Raw genomic sequence first — 19,198 nt, 5'->3', positions numbered from 1 at the left:
CGTCCTTTAATGTACTTTGAGGTTGTGATTCGTGTGACGGACAGGTGTGGGGAGGAGGGGCCACACACAAGACTGGCCCTGCCCCAGGCCCAGGTGGGCAGACCCACCCCCTCCAGCCCTGTGAGCGGGCTGGCGGCTGGCAGCTGGTGCATCTTTACCACTGGACCCAGGTGGGCTCTGGGGTGGGAGCCTTGGAGATCACCCATCCTGCCTTCCGGAGCCGGACAGCAGGAAGATGTAGCAGGGAAGCTGCTGGGGTACTGATTGCTCAGAAGCCCCCATGCTCCACCCGGAAGTGGGGTGACAGCCTCTCAGGCTCCGTGGCTCCCCATCTCCCGCCTGCTGTTCTCTGGAACTCGTGGGCACTCACTCTGGTTGGAGACTAGATCATTTCTCTTCTGTCCTTCGGTCCAGCTTCCCCACCCAGCTCTGACTGGAGCCCATGGGGCTGGTCTCAGGCTAGCACTCAGCTCATTCAGTACAGGTCTGTGACACCCATGGGGGGCCAGGTCCTCTTAGCCGGGTCAGCCATGCACGTGGCAGAGCCCCTAGAATGGTCTTAGCAAAGCTCGGGCTCATGAGGTCACCTGAGCCCCCAAGGACACTCCCCTGTGGAGCACCCTCTTGGGCACTTGCAGGGAGCAGGTCAGGAGCTGCGGCGCTGGGGCCAGTGGTGGGGCCGGGGAGGGGTGGGAGAGGAGGGGGAGGGTGCTCCCTGGGGGCGGGCCAGCAGCTTTCCCAGGAAGACTGGGCCCCCACCTCTCACGTAGCGGGGCTGAGACGCCATGACCCCCGACCCGCCGCTGTGCTCAGCACCCCTGGGGGGCAGGAGGGGCAGGGTGGCCAGTGGCCTGGGCCTGAGGAGGGATGAGGCCCAGAAAAGCACCGCGGAACATGTCTCCAGAAAGCCCTGGGCCTAGGGCCAGGCGGGCCTAGGGGCATCGTAGAGCAAGGCATCCACCTGGGCTCGCTGCAGCCACAGGCGCCGCTGGTGGTTTCCGTGCAGGGCGCGCAGCGGGTGGCCCGGGCGGCAGGTGGCCAGGGCGACACAGTGGGCAGTGTGCAGCTGGCGACACGTGTCACAGCAGAGGGCGGGGAGGGCGCCAGGGCCCAGGCAGCTGTGTGTCTGGTAGCCAGGGGGCTCGGGGACTCGGCGGGGGCTGGCCTGCTCAGGGGTTCCAGGGGCTTGGGGGGCGGCCATGTCTCCGGGCCGACTGAGCAGCTCTTGGCGCAGTGAGAGGAGGGAGAAGACCTCGGCCTCGGGCTCCTCCTCCGAGGCCGGGCTGCTGGCCTCAGCCTCCCAGGCCCCGCCCCCCACGCCCCACAGTCTGGCGCTCTGCTCCCAGAAGAGAGGCTGGCAGGCTAGCTCCGCGGGCGGTGAGTCGGGGCCTGGCGAGGGTGCCCCGTATAGGCTGGTCTCGTCTGAGCCCTCATCCTCCTGCAGGTCCCGGTACAGGTCCAGCCGGGCCTGGCACCGGGCCGGGGAGCCACGGGGGGGCACAGGTGGTGGCTCCTCTTCGCGGGCTAGTCGCTGCTGCAGCCAGGCCACGCAGGAGGCCACGTCCGCGCTGGCCCGCCGCGCCTGCAGCAGCTCCTCGGCCGGCAGCACGCTGGTGCCCAGCTGCGCCAGCACCTCGCCCAGGATCTCACACTCCAGCCGCAGGGCAAAGCAGCCCAGGGCCACCTGCACAAGCTGGCGGGCGGGGGGCGGGGCGGCCACCATGAGGCGGTGGTCGTCCCTGCGCACATAGCCCATCTTCTGGAAGCTCTGGATGAGGAGGTCCTCCGAGAGTGCGCCCTTCAGCACGTGCACGTAGCCCCCTGAGAAAGTCTGCAAGGGAGGGGGCCGGTCGGCGGTAGCCCACCGTCCCGCAGACCTGCCCCGCCCTCGGCTGCACTCCGGCCGTGGCCTGCTTTGGGGGCCACCATCCTCACCCCAGGGGGCGGCATGGCCCCAAGGCGGTCTGGGATGTGCTGACACTCCCTCCAGAGGAGCTGTTTAAAAACATACATGCTGGGAGTTCCCTGGTGGTCTAGTGGTTAGGATTCGGCGCTTTCACTGCTGGGGCCTGGGTTCAGTCCCCGGTCGGGGAACTGAGATCCCGCAAGCTGCGCGGCCAAAAACAAAAAACCCGTAGATGCTCAGGGCCACCCCCAGAGACTCTGATCTCACTGGCTGAGGTAGGCCCAGGCATCACAATTTTTTAATCTAACACATTTCACCTGGGTCATAGAACAAACTAAAGAGCCCCTACGTTGAGAAATCTTGCTGCCCTCTGGGTCCCCTCCACCTCCTCTCACCTGTGGGGGTTTGCTACTCTAGTTAGTTTCCTGTGTACCTGCTGAGTGGTCATGCAAACACATAAAGAATACAGGTGCTTATTTGCTCTGAGCAGGTAGCCTCCTGAACGCCTCATTCTGAACTCTGCTTTTCCAGTTTCCGAGAGCTTTCTCTATCGCGACAGAGGCCTAGCCATTCACTTCTCCAGCTGTGCAGCTTTCCACCACACGGATGGAACATCTGTAGTTTTTGGAGGCTCCAGGCTGCAAAGGAACTAGAACGGTTCCTAGGATGGTGATCACGTGTCTCTCACGTGTCTACAGTTCCTTGATTCTGGGACCCTGTGAGTGTCCCTCTGCTTACAGCTGATGACAGTACCTCCACAGATGGGGCACTGCTGTGTGTAAGATTGTTCTCAGGGCTGTGCCTTCACCCCTTACAATGGACCTTGAGCTGGACTGTTCTCATGTTTGCTTCATGCAGGAAGAAATGGATTCCAAAAGATTAGGTAACTTGCCCCAAGCCACAGAGCCGGCAGAAGCAGACCCCGTCCAGGTCTGCCCAGTGCTGAAGCCCGTGAGCATCTCAAGATCAGGCCTGTCTGTTCTGCTCTTGGCCCCCCATGGGGCTGCATCCTGCCCTCTGGTCTGAATGGATGAATGAAAGTCCTAGAACCTCAGACCAGCAGGTGTCCCAGTGGAGCAGTGGGCTCCAAGGCTCACCTCACTGAGAGAGGCTGCTGCTGCCATGGCAACCAGTGGAGGCAGCCGCCCACGTGCCCAGTGACATCATTACCTTCCCACTCTTCTGAATTAGCTCAGAGCACAAGGCAGCCTGCCCCCTCCTGCCAGCCTGCAGCTCACCTGGAGGGGCCTGGCCGGCCCTGGGCTCACCTCTACCCAGGCTGGAGGGTGAGCTAGGTTTTTGTTTAGCCCGGCTCCCCTAGGACATGCAGGGGCACCCCCAGCCCCTGCCTACTTCATAGGGGATAACCCATCTCATGTCCTCTTCCACAAATGGGATCAACCCACACCCTGGAGAGATTAGGGTGACCCTGGAATGTCCAGTCCTTCCCGTGTGCCTGTCCTAGGATTTCTATGGTAACTGGGGCCACAAGGCCACTTTGGGGAGGGCAGTGATGCAAGCTTTAAGAAGCAGGATCCCCCTCGGAAGGCAGGTATCCAAACAGGTGACCTCCACCCACCCCATGTTCTCAGCCTCGGAAGTACAAAGGGGAACCCCGGCCAAGAGATACTCCAACACGCCCAGGACCCCTCAGCACACTAAGCTCTCTGAAACCTATCAGCCTCTGAGGACATCTGAAATCCTTTATGCCCGACGGTAGCCACCGTCCCGATGGTAGCCAACCCCCAGTAGACTGGGCAGGGGCCCGAACTCGGCCCGGCGCCCTACCTTGATGGTGGTGAACTCTTTCCTCCAAGGCAACAGATACAGGTGCACGGCGGCCAACTCCAGCAGCTCGAAGGCGCGGGCTAGGCCACGCAACGCAGGGGCCAGGTCGGCGCGGCCCCACAGGCCATCGGTGAGTAGTGCCAGCGCGTCATCCTGCAGCGCCCCATGCAGGTCGAAGTCTTCCACCAGGATGTGCCAGAGCACGGCGCGCAGCGATGGGTCCCCGCACACGCCCGCGCGGCCGTGCCTAAGTTCGCGCTCCAGGCACAGACGGTAGTCCTCGGACAGCGAGCTGCTGCCCATGCTTGCGGGCGGGAATACGGTATATCAGGACCCAGAGGCCCCTCCCTGCCCGCTGCTCGCCTCCAGAGCCCCCGCCTGCATCCACAGGTCCCCCACCACCTGTGCGCCCCCGGTATCTACAGCACCCTCTTCCCTGGAGACGTGCGCCACCTGAGTCTCCCTTCCCGAGCAGAGACCCCCTTGCCCACCAGATCGTGCTGTGGGCCCGGAGGACGACAGCCCTACCTGTCTGTCACCAGCAGTCCCCGAGCGCCCGCTGCTCTGTTCGGGCCTCTCCAGCAGCAGCTCGCTTCCGCCGGGGCCGGCTCCGCCCTTCGGCCGTGACGTTAGGGGCGGGGTCTCTTCGGGCACCGCCCCCTCCGCCAACGCGGACAGGGCGGGGCCTGGTGAGGGCCCGGGAGCACAAACGCGACGCATCTCCACGGCCTGCGGAGCCGAGGACGGGGGGAACACCGCGGACGCTCCCACCAAGGAGGGCGCCGACCTCCCGAGCTGGACCCTCGGGAGCGCCAGGGTGCCAAGGAAGCAGGTACCGTGGCTCTTCGTGCGCCTTCCGGGAGCGGGGCCATCTCCGGGGGGCGGGGCTACCCAACAGAGGCGGGACCCTTCTCGTTGCCTGACGGGGATTGACCAGATACGGGAGGGAGGGAGGGGTCGAGCCGCCCTCTGGCGGAGCCAGCGCTCCAGGTAGAAGCCGGCCGGGCGTTTCAGCGTGATTTAAAACTGCAACCTCAGGGGACTTTCCTGGTGGTCCAGTCGTTTAAGACTCCGCGCTCCCACTGCTGGGGGCGCCGCACCCTCCCTCCTGCCCCCCCCCCAAAAAACAAATCAGCAACCCGGGCCTCTTTGAGGCGGCGTGAAGGCGCCTTTCTGCTTAGGTCAGAGTCGCTTCCAGGCACCGGATCCGATGTTCTGCTCTGTATCCAACCCTGCTTCTCCGCTCCTGTTCTGAGTGCTGTTTGCGTGGCCCCAGGTGTTCGCTGTTAACTGTTGTGTGCTACTCCAGGGAGCATGGCTCTGTCTCAGTGTGCCACTCGAACCTGGGCAGGTCTTTGCACCGTCCTCCCTTAGAGGAGTAGTCGCATAGACGACCCGTTGAATGGAAGTGACGTTGCGTGGCTTTCCAGGTTAAGTCATAAAACTGCCTTGTTGTCTTGAGACGCTCAATTTTGGGACCTAGCCACAGACTGGGAGGAAAGCAGCTGCATGAAGGGGCCGAATAATGAAGGCTGAATAATGTCCAAAATCCATGGAACCCGGGAATGTGAGCATATTTGGAAATAGGATCTTTGGAGATATAATCAGTTAAGATGAAGTCAGACTGGATTAGGGTGGACCCTAAACCCTGTCAGAATGATGTCTTTGTAAGGAGGAAGGTTACATACTTCGGGAGGAGGCATATGATGGATGCAGAGACTTGCAGCTACAGGCAGAGACTGCAGGAGCCCCCGGAGCTGGACGAGGCAGGAAAGGGTTCTGGTCTAGCACTCTGCTGGGCCACGGCCCTGTGGACGCCTTGACTTCAGACTTCAGGACTTTGAGAGTAAATTTTTGTTGTTTTAAGCTCCCCGGTGGCTAGTTACAGGAAATGAATGCAAGCCTCCCACGGCTGTTCCCACAACCCTGAGGCCCTCACTGATGGCAGATGTGTAGGCAAATCTCCAAATGACCCCAACCCCTTGACCTTGGGTCACCCCAACTTGGAAGGTAGCTGACCTAGCTGATGCTGCAGGTGGGGCAGAGACAAGATGTCCCCACTGAACCCTGCCGAGATGGGAGTTTCACAAGCAAAGCAAATGGCTGTCGCGTGTTTAAGCCAGTGAGTGGGCTGGTTTGTTACACAGCAGGGGGGTGGACGCCACACTGCCTCAGCAGCAGCTGCGTAGGGGTCCTCCTGTGACCCTGGGCTATAACCGGGAGGAGCAACTGGGTGGGAGGGTCAGTTAATACCTACCTCGGCCAGGACCGCAGCTCCCTGGACCACCGCCCAGCACGCTGCACACCGTGCGGCTGGGTCCAGTCTCCCAGGCAGCACCACTCTCATCATCCAGCTGTCTCATCTTCACCAGTTCAGTGCAAGGGAAGGTCTGTCTTGTGTTTTAATTTGCATTTCTTGATTTTTAAAATGACTTTAAACACCTCTTCTTACGCTGATGAGCTTTTTAAAGTTCTTCTTCTGAAGACAGCCTGTTCACAGCCTTTGCTATTTTCCTGACTGGGGCTCCTGCCTTTTTCTTGTTGATCTGCAGGATTTTCTGTGTGAAGAATCCATCACTCACCCGTCTTACGGAAGGCTGTAGGCTGGGAGAGGCTGAAGGACTGGCCCAGAGTCAGCAGCAGGAAGGCCGTCTGATCAGCGCCTCCAGAGAGCTCCCCAAAGCCAGCAGGAGCGCCCACGGTCAGGCTTCGCTCCATCGTCCACCTGCTCTATGAAAGGGGGCTTAAAATCCCATCCTTGAGACCACCAAGGCCTGGAGCAGGTGGGTCATCCTCCCCAGGCTTCATGACTGGCTGGGCCTCGTGTCCAGGGCTGGGGGGCTTCCTCTGGAGAGGGCAGGGACTCAGGGACTGAGAGCTTTGAGGGCAGGGCAGGGTGAGCAGGCGGGTGCCCGCCTGTCGTTCCTGGGGTGCTGGTGGGCAGGGGACCCCTGCCCACAAAGGCTCCCGAAAGAGGCAGCTGCCCCCGGAACTCGGGTTGGCCTGCCCTTGGGGTCACGTCCCCGGCCCCCTCTGGCCTCCGGAGTCAACCTGCTGGGCTCGAAGCGAGCTCTGCCACCGGGAGGTGTGGCCTGGAGAAGGCGTTTCCCCTTCCGTGCCTCACTTTCCTCACGAGGTTCCCACACAGCCTTGGGACACTGCGTGCACAGAACACACAGTCAGGTCCAGCTGAGCCTTCCCCAGGGACCCCCACGCTGCTCCCACACCACTTTCTGCCATGGTGGCAGGTGCTGCCCGAGGCTGGGGCCGGGCCACCTGCATGTGTTCCCCACCTGGAGAGCAACATGACTCCTGGGAACCCTTCGGGAGGAGTGGTCCGGGCTCAGGTCCTGCCCAGTGATGACCTCTGACCCTGCCAACCTGCTAGGCCCCCCAGAGTGTGTCCAGTGCTAGAAGGAGCAGCCCCACGGATTCCACTCCTGGGCAGAGGTCTGGGAGGCGGGCTGGGCTTGGCGATGTCCCCAGGGGCCTCTGGGACCATCTGGCTCTGGCTGGTTGGCTGGGAGTGGCTGTGCTGCCCAGGCCTCCGCCTGGCCAGTGGGATGGGGAGCAGGTGAGCCGCGCTGACGGAGACACCAGTGACCTCTTTATTTCCAGCTGGGTCAGTGGTTGCCCAGGGGCCTGTAACAGTCAGGGTGGGCAGGTGGTGGGGCTACAGGCAGGCGCCGACCCTTGGGTTCACACCGACCCCGAAGGGGCTGAGTGGGAGTGGGGATTCGCCAGGGGTCTCAGGATGTCCATGCCCATTGCCAAGGGTGGGAGTGTGGCTCAGAGCTCCCACACATGGGCAGGTGCCCTGGGGACACCTGGGTCTCCAGGACAGGGTGGTCACTGACCAATAAATAAACAGCACAGTCTAAACCCACCTGGGCCCCAGGCCTCTTGTGGGGTGACAGGCTCTCTTCTCGACTCAGACAAGAACCTGGCTCAGGGAGCTCCGCGTGTCACGGGGGATGGGAAGGGAGAGAAGCAGACCTGCCCTCGGTCAGGCCCACGGCCCCCCTGTCCTTGGGCTGGCGGGGCCTGCGGGGCATCAGCGGACTGAGCCGTCGGAGTGTGCAGGCCCCAGGGGAGCCCAGTTTCCCTGCACGGGGCCTCTCACAGGTGGGGACAGGAAAGAGAAGGGCCTGGTTCCTGGGAGCTGACTCGGGTCAGCCCCATCCTGTCAGGAGCAGAGGGGCCTCCTTGAGCCCTAGGGGCTGATGTCAGGCGGGGGCGAGAGCCCCACCTCGGCCAGCCCCCCGCCCCATGCAGGTGCCTCCGGGCCAGTCCTCGGCCAGCCCGTCCTCTGCTCCTTGCCCAGGGCCCGCCGGGGCAGCAGCTCCACGCAGCTCAGGGCGCTCTGCAGTGACGTCAGGCAGTAGCCCTCCTCTCCGATCAGGTACCTGCACGGAGGCGGCACAAGCACCTGTCACTGGAGGGATGCAAGGAGACCCCGACATTCTGGAAGGGGCACCTGCCCTTGCGGGGCAGAACCTGGATGCTGAGGTCCCATGGGCTGTCAGGGCGCTGGGCTGGGGGACGGCCCACTCCCCAGGCAGACGCTGCTCAGGGGATGGCCCCCTGGCTCCTCTGGGCGGCGTGCTGGGTGAGGGGCAGGGAGAGGGGCTGTGGGCCCCATGCATGGGTGGGAGCACGAGCTCAGCCCCCACGCTGGCCCGAGGCTCCCACCTCTCGTGGATGAACTCCTCCAGGGCTGCACACTCCGACACCAGCTGGGGGAGGCCACTCCTCAGCGCCACAAAGGACAGGATGGGCAGCAGGTCGTCGGCGCCACTGTTGGGGAGACGCAGAGCCGGCCAGGAGGCTCCAGGGACCGGGGGCGCTGCTCAATCCCCACAGCCCTGAAGCCTCCCAGCTTGGTCCCTGGAGCAGCCTTGGGCTTGCTGGATGCTGTCCCTGTGGCCCTCCTGCCCGCCGGCCTCATGGGGCTGGGGGTGGGCTCGGGTCAGCGTGACAAGAGACCACCTGGGAGCGCCGAGGCCATCCTGAACGGGACCCTGTGCCGCAGAGCCCAGGGCTGGACCAGGGAGGCCCCACAGTGAAGCTCTCCCGTGAGCTTGCCCGAGCCCGGGGACGGGATGACGGAGAGGACAGCCCATGTCCCAGGCAGCCTGGTCACTCCTGGGGTCAGGGTCACTCACGTGCCACTCCAGGTACCCCAGACCCTCCGCAAGAGGCACCTAAGTGAGCAAGGGAGGCCCTGGGGGACGCTCAAAACCCTGGCGAAGGGCCCACGGGCCAGTACTCTGAGCGAGGAGCACGGAGGCAGACTGGTTTGAACCTGATGACCAACCAGGGACTCCTGCCCCCACCTCCCTGGGTGCCACACACCTGCAGGGACACACAGCGCCCCCCCACTCCTCGGATGTCCTGAGGAGAGAGCTAGCGTGGGGTTGCAGCTGGGACTCGGAAACACTTTCAGTCCTGGGGCCCTTTCACCTGCTGCAACTTTTTCGGAGACCAGATGGTAAAATAGTGATGGTGGCCGGTGAGAGCCAGGTGGGTCCCCCGGCCTGACCCCGCAGCCCGCCCAGCCGGCTGCAAGGACAGGTGCTTTCAGGGTGACCCCGGTCTCTGGCACAGGGTGAGGGTTCGCCAGCCCCAGGTGGGCGCCAGGGCCAGGGAAGGAGGCTGCTGGCTACAGGCCGGTCCAGGTGAGATAAGGCAGGACCCAGGTGGGGAAGACCCCTGCCCACCTCAGGAGGCTGGGGCAGGGGCGGTGCAGGAACCCCAGGCTGGGGCTCAGCACAGGGGACGGGCTCTTCCCCAGGACAGGACCAGGGCGGCTTCCCCAAGTGTGCACCTGAGGGGGGCACACGCCACCGGGTTAGCAAGGGGCTGGACCGCGTCGTCAGCAGGGTTGGAGCCCGGGGTCTTTGGTGGAAATGGGCCGCACTCTCCTCAAGGAGAAGCAGGGCCAGGCGCCGGGCGGGAACCCGAGGTCCCAGTGCCGGGGCCTGGGTGGAAGGGTTCCCGCTCCCCTGGCCTCTGAAGGCAGCCCCTCCCGCGCCCAGTCCCCACCACAGGCTGCGGCCTCCTGGGACTCACATGGCGGCGATGCCCGGCTGGGGCGCAGCCTCGCGAGCCCGGTAGTAGTCCTCCGCGCAGGCACAGATGACCCGCAGGGCCCGCACTGCGTCGCAGAAGCCAGGCTTCGGGTGAGGGGGTGGGGATCGCGTCCCGGTACGGCCCCGGGCACTGCCCCACCCCCATCGCGTGCAGGGCTGGGCAGAGCCCGGACGATCACCACTCATGTCCCACGGGACACACCCCCACCGGACAGGAAAAGGGCCTGCCGCTGAGGGGTGAAGGCGCAGACTCCAGTCGCCCTCTGGGACGGGACTCTGTCTGATCTGACCCCCTTCTCCCTTTACTCCAACCAAACCGTCCCCCCTCACCAATGCACTCCAGCTTCTTCTGGGGGCAGCTCTCCAGGACCAGCAGCCCTAGCTCCTGGGCGGCGGCACAGTAGGGGTAGGCGCCGGCTGCCGTGGCCTCGGGGTCCCGGGGGAGGAGCTTGGTGGGGACGCCGACGGCCGCCGGGGGCGCGTTCCCGTACAGCTCCATGCTCCTGCTCAGGGCGGCCTCCCGCAGGCGGTGAACGCTCCTGGGGCAGAGAGGCCAGGCTCAGCGGCCCAGGGCCCCACCCGGGAGGGGACAGGGGCGGGGCTGGGGAAAGCTGGCCACGCCCCGAACCGTGGTAGGGTGGGCGTGGCACCGCCTGCACACGCGCAACACCTGAGGAGGCCTGGAAGGAAGGCGGCTCAGGGATGCACACGCGGCGGGGCCGTACCTGTACACGGCCAGCAGCAGGGGCCACAGCGGGGAGAAGAAGGGCTCCTCGATACAGGCCAGGCAGCGGTCTTTGGAGGCGGCCGTGTTCAGGCCTTCAAAAGCCAGGAGGGTCAGCGAGAGCAGCCTGTCTGCCGGGAGCAGAGCCGGTACAGCGGCACTGTGGGGACAGCTGGGACCTCCAGCCCCGCTGGCAGCCCCTGGAGGCCTCTCCCACCCGCAGCCAACCTGGGGTGCCCAGGAAGGGTCCCCACCTGCCTGCTCCTCCCCACCGCCCCAGAGCCAGCCTTGGGATGGGCAGAGCCACAGGTAGCTTCCTGGCTCAGCAGGAGGGGCTCTGCCTGGCCCTGCCTACCCCCACTTCAAACGCTGCGGCCCAGGTCGGTGCAGGGAGTCGGGGCCCTCATCCCTAGGGGTCACAGGGTCATATGCAGCTCCCCCAGGGGGCCAAGGAGACAAGCCTGGGAGGGAGGGCATAAGACAGCTTCTTTCTGAAAAGGGTCTGTACCCCAAACTGTGGCACCCAGAGGAACTTCAGAAGCATATCTGAAGACAAGAGATCTGAGGCCCAGGGAGATGAAGGAACCCGCCCCCCACCGGGGAGGAGGGGGTACTCACCCAGAGTCTCTCAGACAACACGGGCCCCTGACTGCTGGGCCTCTCTCGCTGGTTCTTAGGAAACCCTGACAGCCTTCCTCCTTGGAAGGGACGTGAAGTCCCCTGCCACCCTGGGCCCCTTACGGAACCCACACACTCTTCTCAAAATGGAAAAAGCTAAGAAGATGAGCCGCCACCAGGCCGCACACAGCTATAGCCCTGGGTTTGGAAGGGCAGGGGTCGGACCTAACGGGGCAGCTAGGACCACCTGGCAGCCAGAGGCTCTGACGGCAGACCCTCCCCCAAACACAAGACTGAAACGGACCTGGCTGTTCTCCCCGTGTGGCCCCGTGAGGAGACAGCCAGGGATGGAGGGAGACCCTGGCCACTGCCGGCCCCAGCAGCTCTCTGGGGCAGGGTGTGTGCCTCTCTGTTAAACTGGACGCGTGGCCCCAGGGGAGGGCTCTGCAGAGCAGGGCCGGCCTGGATGCCACCCAGAAGAAGGCTCCGCCGGACCGGGCCCATCCCTGGCCTGTGACAAGCATTCCAAGGGTGCGGGCTTCAGACAGAGCAGTTCCCCCACCGCCCACCCGGCCCGCGCCGCGGGCCTCACCGATGGCGTCGTGTATGTCCTGCACGGTGCCCTTCAGCTGCTCCAGCAACGGCTCCTTCCTTACCCCTGGGGGCTGGGGCTCAGGCCGCCCCCCAGGGCCCCGGCCCCTCCTCTCAGGAGTAGCCAAGAACTGTTCCAGGTCCCCGAAGGAGCTGTCCTTGCCCAGCAGGTCGGATGAAGTGTCCGCCAGGGGTGAGGGAGGCCCCGCGGGGCTGCCGTCTGCCCCTCTGTCCGGGTTGCCGGGGTGGGGTGGGGGGATGGGGGCGCTGGCGGAGGCGCCGTCTGTGGGCCTTGGGGCTGGGCTGGGCTCCGGGGGGGAGGGCATGCAGTAGAGGCTCTGAGAGGGCCGGAGCCGCCGGCTTCCAGGAGCCAGCAGCCCGTCGGCGTCGGGGGGCAGGGAACGGCAGCCCAGGGCCGAGGCGGCGCCCCTGCTCACGATGGGGTACAGCGCCCGGTACACCGCGCACTGGAGCTTCTTCAGGAGCTGCGAGATGGGGTGGTCGGGGACGCTGTGAGTGGGGGGAGAGGCAGCGTGTGAGGGCAGCCCCGTCGGGCTGGGGCTGCAATCCCCTCGCTGGGTGACCCGGGGGGCTGAGAAGGCCCGCCGGCCCTGCGAGGCCCTTACCCGACCCCCACCCAACGGCCACGTGGCCCCGCCGTGAGGGATTTCAGAGAAGGGACGCACGGATTATTCCTCGTGGCTGAATGTTGCAGGTAAGGCCTGTCCCACCCCTGTGAGAAGCCAAAAGGCTATCCGCGGACAGGCGGCCCCGGGGTCACAGGCGGGGGCCTCCGAGAGAGCCAGCGTGGCCTGCTGCCCGTGCGGTCACCCCAGACCGCCTCGCTCCTCTCTCCTTCTTAATCCTTTCCTCCGCCATCAGCCTGCAGCCGTGGGAGGGGCTGACGGCCGGTACCTGAGCAGGTGGGAGACCAGGCTGGTCACCAGGGACAGGTCGCCTGGGCTCCTCTTGAGCTTGGCCTTCCAGCGCTTTGGCCAGTCCTGCAGAACAGGAGACCTTGGGGGAGAGCCCGCGGGAAGCCCCTCTTCCCAAGCCAAGGCCACGCCCAGGGGCCCAGGCCTCCCTGCGGGCGCCCCGCCCCGCGCACTCACGTGGTCTTGCTCGTACTCGAGGATGGCGGCGTAGAGGGCCCGCTGCTGCCGGTCCTCGGGGGTCAGGGCAACCTGGCTGCAGAACCTCCTGGGAGAAAGGACAGGTCTGGGGGCCTCAGGGCTGGACAGGCGGGCGCAGGAGTCCCCATCTGGCCCCCCCCCGGAGTCCCGGGACCGAAGGCGGAGACGCACCTGTTGGCGGCCTCCTGGAGCCGCAGCCGGCGCTCCTCCATCTTCCTCTGCAGCTGGGGCGGCAGAGTCAAGGCCCTTCTGACGCGGCGTGCGCGAACCCCCCCGCGTCCCAGCGCCCTGCCGGACACGGGGCCCGTTGGGATGGGTGGGAGGAGGGGCTGGGCCAGAGGACAGGCCCGCTCAGGGAGGGAAGGCAAGTCCTAGTCGACCTGAGGGGTGGAGAGGAGTCTGTGGGTGCTGGGAGGGGCAGGGTGGCCTGTGTAAAGGCCGGGAGGCGAGAGGAAGCGGGGCTGGGCAGGAACCACCCCCTGAGGACACGTGTCTCCGAAACTGGAAGAACTCTGTTTCCACACCTGAACCGTGGCATCTTTACTTCCCTGCCCCCTCCCTCAGCTGAAGCCTCTGCACACCAAGGACGGACGGAAAGGATACTGTCTTCTCCCGGGCGTTAGCGATCACCAGGTTCTCCATCACCTGCCGCTGCAGGGACAGGGTCTAGGACGGGAAGGATGGAGTAAGGCCTGCTCCCCCCACCGCCCTCACTCCAGACCCTCCTGGGCTCCGCTCACCAGGGATGTCTTCTGCATGGCCTGGCTGGGGTCCAGACGGGCCATCCGGGCCTCATACGCAGCCTTCAGCTTCTGATTCTGCAGGGAGGCCTCCTCCAGGGGTGTCAGCTCCCTGGAATGGTGACAAGCTGCTGTCTAGGCTCCAGGAAGCCCAGGAACGCTCTGGTCACCTGAGGTCCCTTCCTGACCCTGCCCTGAGACCAGAAGGTGAGGAGGTGGTGATGGGGGCAGGCAGGAATGTAAAGGAGGGAGGAGGTCTGGGGTGGGCGCGAGACACCTGCCTCCCTGAAACATGGCCCTACTGCCTGGATTCCAGACCTTTATGCACACCAGTCACATGTGTTTCTTAACAGCATGAAACTCTTTGAAGGCACCATGTGAGCCAAACAGCGAGATTAGTTTGCAACCCATGAAAGCGGGGTGGGGGTGGGGGGGTGTCTCACAGCTACTCTGTAACAGCCACCAACAGCCCCCTCACCATCAAAACGTCTGGTCCCACGTCTTCCTGCTTTCATGGGTGGGAGGAGGTAAGTCATGGGGACACAAGACTATCCTGGGATGGAAGTCTGGTGCCTGGCCCTGCCCCAGAACTACACATGCAGAGACAGGGTGTAGCTGTGGCTCAAGGCCTGGCAGCAGCAGCAGCAGGAAGAGCCCATCCTCTTGCTTATCCTGCTGGGATTCTGGCATCTGTGTCTCAGTATCTTTCACCAGTTCTAGAAAATTGCTTTTATCTCTCCAAATAATGCTCCTCTCGCATTTTCTTTCTCATCTTTCTTTGGAATTCCAATAACCCGTTAGACCTTCTATGTCTTTGTGTGTGTGTGAGCCATTCAGGGTATTTTTTAATCTTTTATCCAACTCTCTAATTCTGTCTTCAGCTGTGTCTACTCTGCTCTTTTAAACTTGTCCCCTTCTTTTTGTGTGCATGTGTGTATGTTTACAGGAGAATATAATTTGTTGTCGTTGTTTCTGATTAGTGTTTAAAAATAATTTCAGTATTTTCAATTTTGTTTCTACTTGGTTCTTATTTGACCCCTATTATAAATTCTATTTGACCCCTATTGCAAGTCAGATTTTATAGCTTCTTGTTCCCTGCAGGTATTTTCAAACTTGCTTTTTATTTCTCTAAATACAGAAAGCGTGATTATATTATAATCTGTGTCCCATAACTCTATCTGAAGACTTTGCAAGTCTGTTTCTGCTACCTACCTCTCGTTTACAGTTTCTTGATTCTTTCTGTGCTTGGTTATCTTTGACTATGTACACTCATTTTATGAAAGTTGAAGGTGCTTTGCTCCAGAGACAATTCGCATTTGTTTCTGCCAGGCACCAGGTATTTCCATTCTGGGATCCCTTTTGACTAAATCCACCATGGTTAGCTCACTTTGCCTCCAAACCCAGGCTTAGCCCACCTTCTGTTCTGACCCATCTTACTTCTTAGAGCTTTGTGACTCTACAACCTGAAGCTTCTGGAAGATCTCAGGCGGCAGAAATGGAGAGAGCTTCCCTCCCTCATCTGAGTATACCCGGCGGTGTCGGCTGGTAGGAGAGGGGACGGGAGCAGCCACAGGCATGGCTGGCCTCAGGCATGTTTTCCCTGTAAGACATATGTAGCCAAGGGTCTGCACAAGGGCCTGACATTCCACAAAGGAGATACAGACTTGGGACTTCCCTGGTGGCTCAGTGGTTAAGAATCCGCCTGCCAATGCAGGGGACACGGGTTCGAGCCCTGGTCTGGGAAGATCCCACGTGCTGTGGAGCAACTAAACCCGTGTGCCACAACTACTGAGCCTGTGCTCTACAGCCCGCGAGCCACAACTACTGAGCCTGCGTGCCTAGAGTCTGTGCTCCGCAACAAAGAGAAGCCACTGCAATGAGAAGCCCGCGCACTGCAACAAAGAGTAGCCCCCGCTCACTGCAACTAGAGAAAGCCCGCGCACAGCAACGAAGACCCAACGCGGCCAAAAAATAAATTAATTAATTAATTTAAAAAAAAAAAAAGGAGATGCAGACTTGGGGGGGGGTGATGTCCTAAGAAAGCTTTCTGCCGGACACCCACCAAGTTTGGCAGCTGTTGACTGGGCCCTCTCCAGACACTGCTCAGCCAGCTTCAGCATCTTCGAGGTGTCAGGGGTCACAGTTTCCCCAGCTTCTGGGGAGCAAGCGACAAGAAGGGTGGTCACCATCACCTCTATCACTAATCAGATTCTTGCTGGGATAGAAACAAAGGTGAGCCCACTCCCTCCTCATCTCTGACCACCTGCTCTGGGTTTACCTCCTGGCCCTGTGTGTGGCTGTCCTGTCCTCTCACCTGGACCATCAGAGCCTTCTCTATAACTAACTGGGCCTTTTCTCCTCACTGATGGCTTCACTTTACTTACAGCTCCTCCTCCAGGTGGGCCCTGCAGTCAGCATGGCTGTTTCACAGAGACAGTTCCAAAACCCATCTCCCGCCCTCTGGCTGTGTCCAAGCTCACCCCTGGTGCAGCTGGAGGACTTCTGTTCTGCACTCCCTCTGGGAATCGCTCCTGTCAGCAAACTCATGGTGTAGGAGCTGCCACCTGACACTCTCCCCTGGACCCCAGCAGCCCCGGCTCCTGATCCACCCCTGCTCCCTTCACGGCCGGACCCTCACCACACCCTCGTTCAGCCACGTTACTCCCAGTGCAGTGGCCCTCACCCACTCAGTCCTGCCCTTCTCTCAGGTCTCTCCTCTAGGACGTCCCCTCGCGGCTGCTCCCACCGTGCCCTCCTCCCAGTGCCCGGGGCTCTGCTGAGCTCCCTGGCTCCCCAGGGTGGAGACTCCCACCTCTCCCTGACTGCTGTTGGGCTGCTGGACACCTCGAGCAGAATGTGCTCCTGACGGAGGCCTCAATTCTTCCCTCACGTCTGCTCCTGCCGCCTCCTGCACTGCCTCCTGTGCTCACTGGCCCTCCACCCCCAACTCCGGGCAGCTCACCGTCCCCTTGGAATGTCTGGTGAGGCCCATCTTTAGAGAACATGCCCCAAGCCCTTCACTCCTTCCACCTGAGGCAGTCCCACCACTGCTGTCCTCACTGTGGGAGCCTCCTGGAGGATCTGCTCCCATGCCGGCCTTTCCCCACAAAGCCTCCACGAGCTTCGCCTCGTGCCAGAACAACCCCAGGTCCATCCCAAGGACCTGCCGGCCCCAACTGCACCTTCCCCTCTCCAGCCTGCCTACCCTTCTTGTATCTGGCACCCACTCTCACCTCAGGGCCTTTGCAACGCCCTCTGCTGGGATGCTGCCCCCAGCCCTCCACCATCGTGCAGCTCACTCCTCCCTGGACTGGGGTTCAGTGTCCAGTCTTTGGTCATGTCCCAGCCCATCTCCATCCCCTCAGTCACAGCAGCCGTCCCTTCCTGCTCCCTGTCACGCTCATGCTTACTGAGTGCTCAGCTGCCCACCTTCTACTAATGGCCCGGCAGGTAAGACACAGGACACCCCCAGGCCTGGGGCCCTGGGACCCATCAAAGGCTAAGCTGTCCACAGTCTGCCCGGCTTGGGAGGAGCTGTACCTTTGGAGGTCTCCACTTCTTCTAGCAGCACCTGGGAGATGTAGTGGACACTCCTCAGGTATTCTGTATATGCCTCCTGTGCCCAGGGAAGAGAAATGGCAGCGGTCAGGCCAGTAGAGGCGCATAATTCCATCATGCCTGCTCGGTGCCCTTGTGGAAACACAGGAACAGTGGTGCCTGCTTATCTGTGAGATACACCTGCAGTGGCCGAGCGGGTTCACTGGTAACTGCTCTGCTGGGGCATGGAGAGTACCCCTCTTCTCTAGACTTGAAGCTGGCATCACGGCCTTTCTCTCCAGCACAGGAAGGAACGGAGGTTCTCTGTCAGTGGGCCAGGGTAAGGAGCCTTGGCAGGTGCTGCCATTCTCCACTCTATGCAACAAGTTCTCTTCCTGTGTAACTCAGGGGCCATTCACTCAGTGGCTTTAAAAAAAATATTTCCTGGGAGGTGAATCAGGGAGTGTGTTGTAAATCTCAGAATCACTTTCTGACTCGGATTCTGGGAAATCCTTTCCCGAACCCCAGAGTAAGTATTCCCTGGGCACGCAGCAGTCTGACACTAGAATGTCAGTATTTTCAAGAGGGTGACCCTACTGTCCTGTTCAGGGCTCCCTGACAGAGCTCAGGGCGTTTGGAACCATAGCATGGTGCTTTGCTTTTTGTTTGTTTTGCTGCATCCCAGTTCTCAAATTACCCACCTTTAAGTCTACACCTCAGATAAGGATAAAATGGGTTCCGGGAAGGATTTCTGACTTGTGGGGGCATTTGCTGCCCTAGGATCCCGACTTGGGGAAGGCAGCGGATGGAAGACTGGAATGCCTTTCGGAGGCACCCGCGGCCTCCTCCCCTCCTTGGGCGGCCCGGTGTGACTCAGCCGGCTTTTCCACGCGGTCGCCACCCTTAGGATTAACACTCGTTCTTGGAGACAAGCCACACCCCTCCCCCGCCGGCATTTCCTTCCAAACAAGCTCTGAAGGCGACTGGAAAGCCGCAGCTAACCTCTTATGGATACCGTCCCCTTCGGGAATCTGACTAAAGCTACAGGGCCCGCCCCCAAACTATACAAACACACGGGATTGTCTGCCAGATACACTTTGGAAGGCTGCTTCACGGACCCTCCTGAGTCCCCTTCACAAATGAAAACACCTCGGCTCATATTCCCGACTTGCTGCACAGACGGGAAAACTGAGGGCAGGAGCCGGCGGGAGCTGTCCAAGGTCACGGCCGAAGCCCGAGCCCGCGCCCCAGAGCCTTCGGAGAGGCCTGGAGGCGCCCACCCCGCAGCCCCGCCCTCGCCCACGCCCACCGGGCTGGCCGCGGGTCGGCGACCGCCCCCGCCTCGCCCCGCCCGCCTCACCCGGGGCCGGTTGCCGGTGTCCAGCTCGATGGCCCCGTTGGCCAGCTTCATGGCGCATTGAAGCGGTTTCACCGCGCCGTCCCCGACCGCAGCGGCCATGGCGCCGGCGGGGGAGGCGGTGGCGGCCGAGGGGCGGGGCGGTTGGCCCGGATACCGGAACGCGGCGTGCGCGGGCGCGGGTGCCGCCCGAGCCCCGGACCGCCGGAAAAGGCGGTACCGGCGTGGGGCCACTTCCGGCAGCCCCGCCCCCCGACGCGCGGCGCGCTCTGCTCCTGGAGCCGAAGGGGCGGAGGTGGGGGTGACGGAGCTCTCAAATAATCTCCTCCCGCAGTTGCCACGACAGTGTAACTGCAACTACTGATGCCATCACTCCTTGTCAGTGACAGGGCAACCGCGTACGCCCCGCCCCTTTCCCTCCTCATGCCGTGCTGCCCCGCCCTCCTCACTCCGCCCCTCCCCTCCTCAGACCGCTCCTTCCCTCATCGCCCCGCCCCTCTCGCTACGCTTCTCCCCTCCCCTCCTCCCTTTCCTCGCCACTCCCCTCCGGCTGTCAATCCGTCCAATCCCTGTTTCCTCACCCTCCTCGCCTCCATCACTCGCCCCGCCCCTCCCTCATCGCCCCGCCCTGCTTCCAGTGAGTCCAGCGGAGCTGAACGGCGGAGTCGAACTGAACGAGCGAGCACAGTCCAACCTAGCGGACGAGAGGCTC

General features: G+C 62.6%; 2 protein-coding genes and 1 long non-coding RNA gene across 7 annotated transcripts; 1 reads left to right on the top strand and 2 right to left on the bottom strand.

Moving 5' to 3' along the window:
• On the bottom strand, positions 1 to 4,801 carry SPATA2L (spermatogenesis associated 2 like). Its single transcript, XM_061173157.1, has 3 exons — positions 4,223 to 4,801; positions 3,695 to 3,998; positions 1 to 1,831 (listed from the first exon to the last, which is right to left on the bottom strand). Exons 2-3 carry the CDS (start codon positions 3,995 to 3,997, stop codon positions 917 to 919), a joined length of 1,218 nt encoding a protein of 405 aa, XP_061029140.1. The 5' UTR covers position 3,998; positions 4,223 to 4,801; the 3' UTR covers positions 1 to 916.
• On the top strand, positions 4,273 to 15,662 carry LOC133078211 (uncharacterized). Its single transcript, XR_009697849.1, has 4 exons — positions 4,273 to 4,526; positions 6,247 to 6,477; positions 13,417 to 13,799; positions 15,037 to 15,662. It is a non-coding gene; the product is annotated as an uncharacterized LOC133078211 (long non-coding RNA).
• Positions 4,820 to 18,678, bottom strand: VPS9D1 (VPS9 domain containing 1). 5 transcript variants are annotated; one of them, XM_061173153.1, is made up of 18 exons: positions 18,490 to 18,678; positions 17,133 to 17,208; positions 15,655 to 15,747; positions 15,030 to 15,192; positions 13,593 to 13,704; positions 13,456 to 13,518; positions 13,024 to 13,076; positions 12,832 to 12,919; positions 12,635 to 12,720; positions 11,721 to 12,229; positions 10,512 to 10,641; positions 10,117 to 10,325; positions 9,767 to 9,851; positions 8,387 to 8,491; positions 6,988 to 8,100; positions 5,952 to 6,852; positions 5,383 to 5,532; positions 4,820 to 5,184 (listed from the first exon to the last, which is right to left on the bottom strand). In XM_061173153.1, exons 1-15 carry the CDS (start codon positions 18,586 to 18,588, stop codon positions 7,908 to 7,910), a joined length of 2,064 nt encoding a protein of 687 aa, XP_061029136.1. In that variant the 5' UTR covers positions 18,589 to 18,678; the 3' UTR covers positions 4,820 to 5,184; positions 5,383 to 5,532; positions 5,952 to 6,852; positions 6,988 to 7,907. The 5 variants fall into 5 exon arrangements, with proteins under 5 accessions (XP_061029136.1, XP_061029138.1, XP_061029135.1 ...); XM_061173155.1 differs by having other exon boundaries at positions 5,952 to 7,336; positions 7,582 to 8,100; XM_061173152.1 differs by having other exon boundaries at positions 5,952 to 8,100.
• Between the last annotated feature and the right edge of the window lie 520 nt (positions 18,679 to 19,198).

The sequence above is a fragment of the Eubalaena glacialis genome, chromosome 18 (genome assembly GCF_028564815.1).
Source record: "Eubalaena glacialis isolate mEubGla1 chromosome 18, mEubGla1.1.hap2.+ XY, whole genome shotgun sequence".
Taxonomy (NCBI): Eukaryota; Metazoa; Chordata; class Mammalia; order Artiodactyla; family Balaenidae; genus Eubalaena; species Eubalaena glacialis.
Note: the sequence above shows the minus strand (reverse complement) of the source record. Positions and strands in the feature narration are given on the sequence as shown.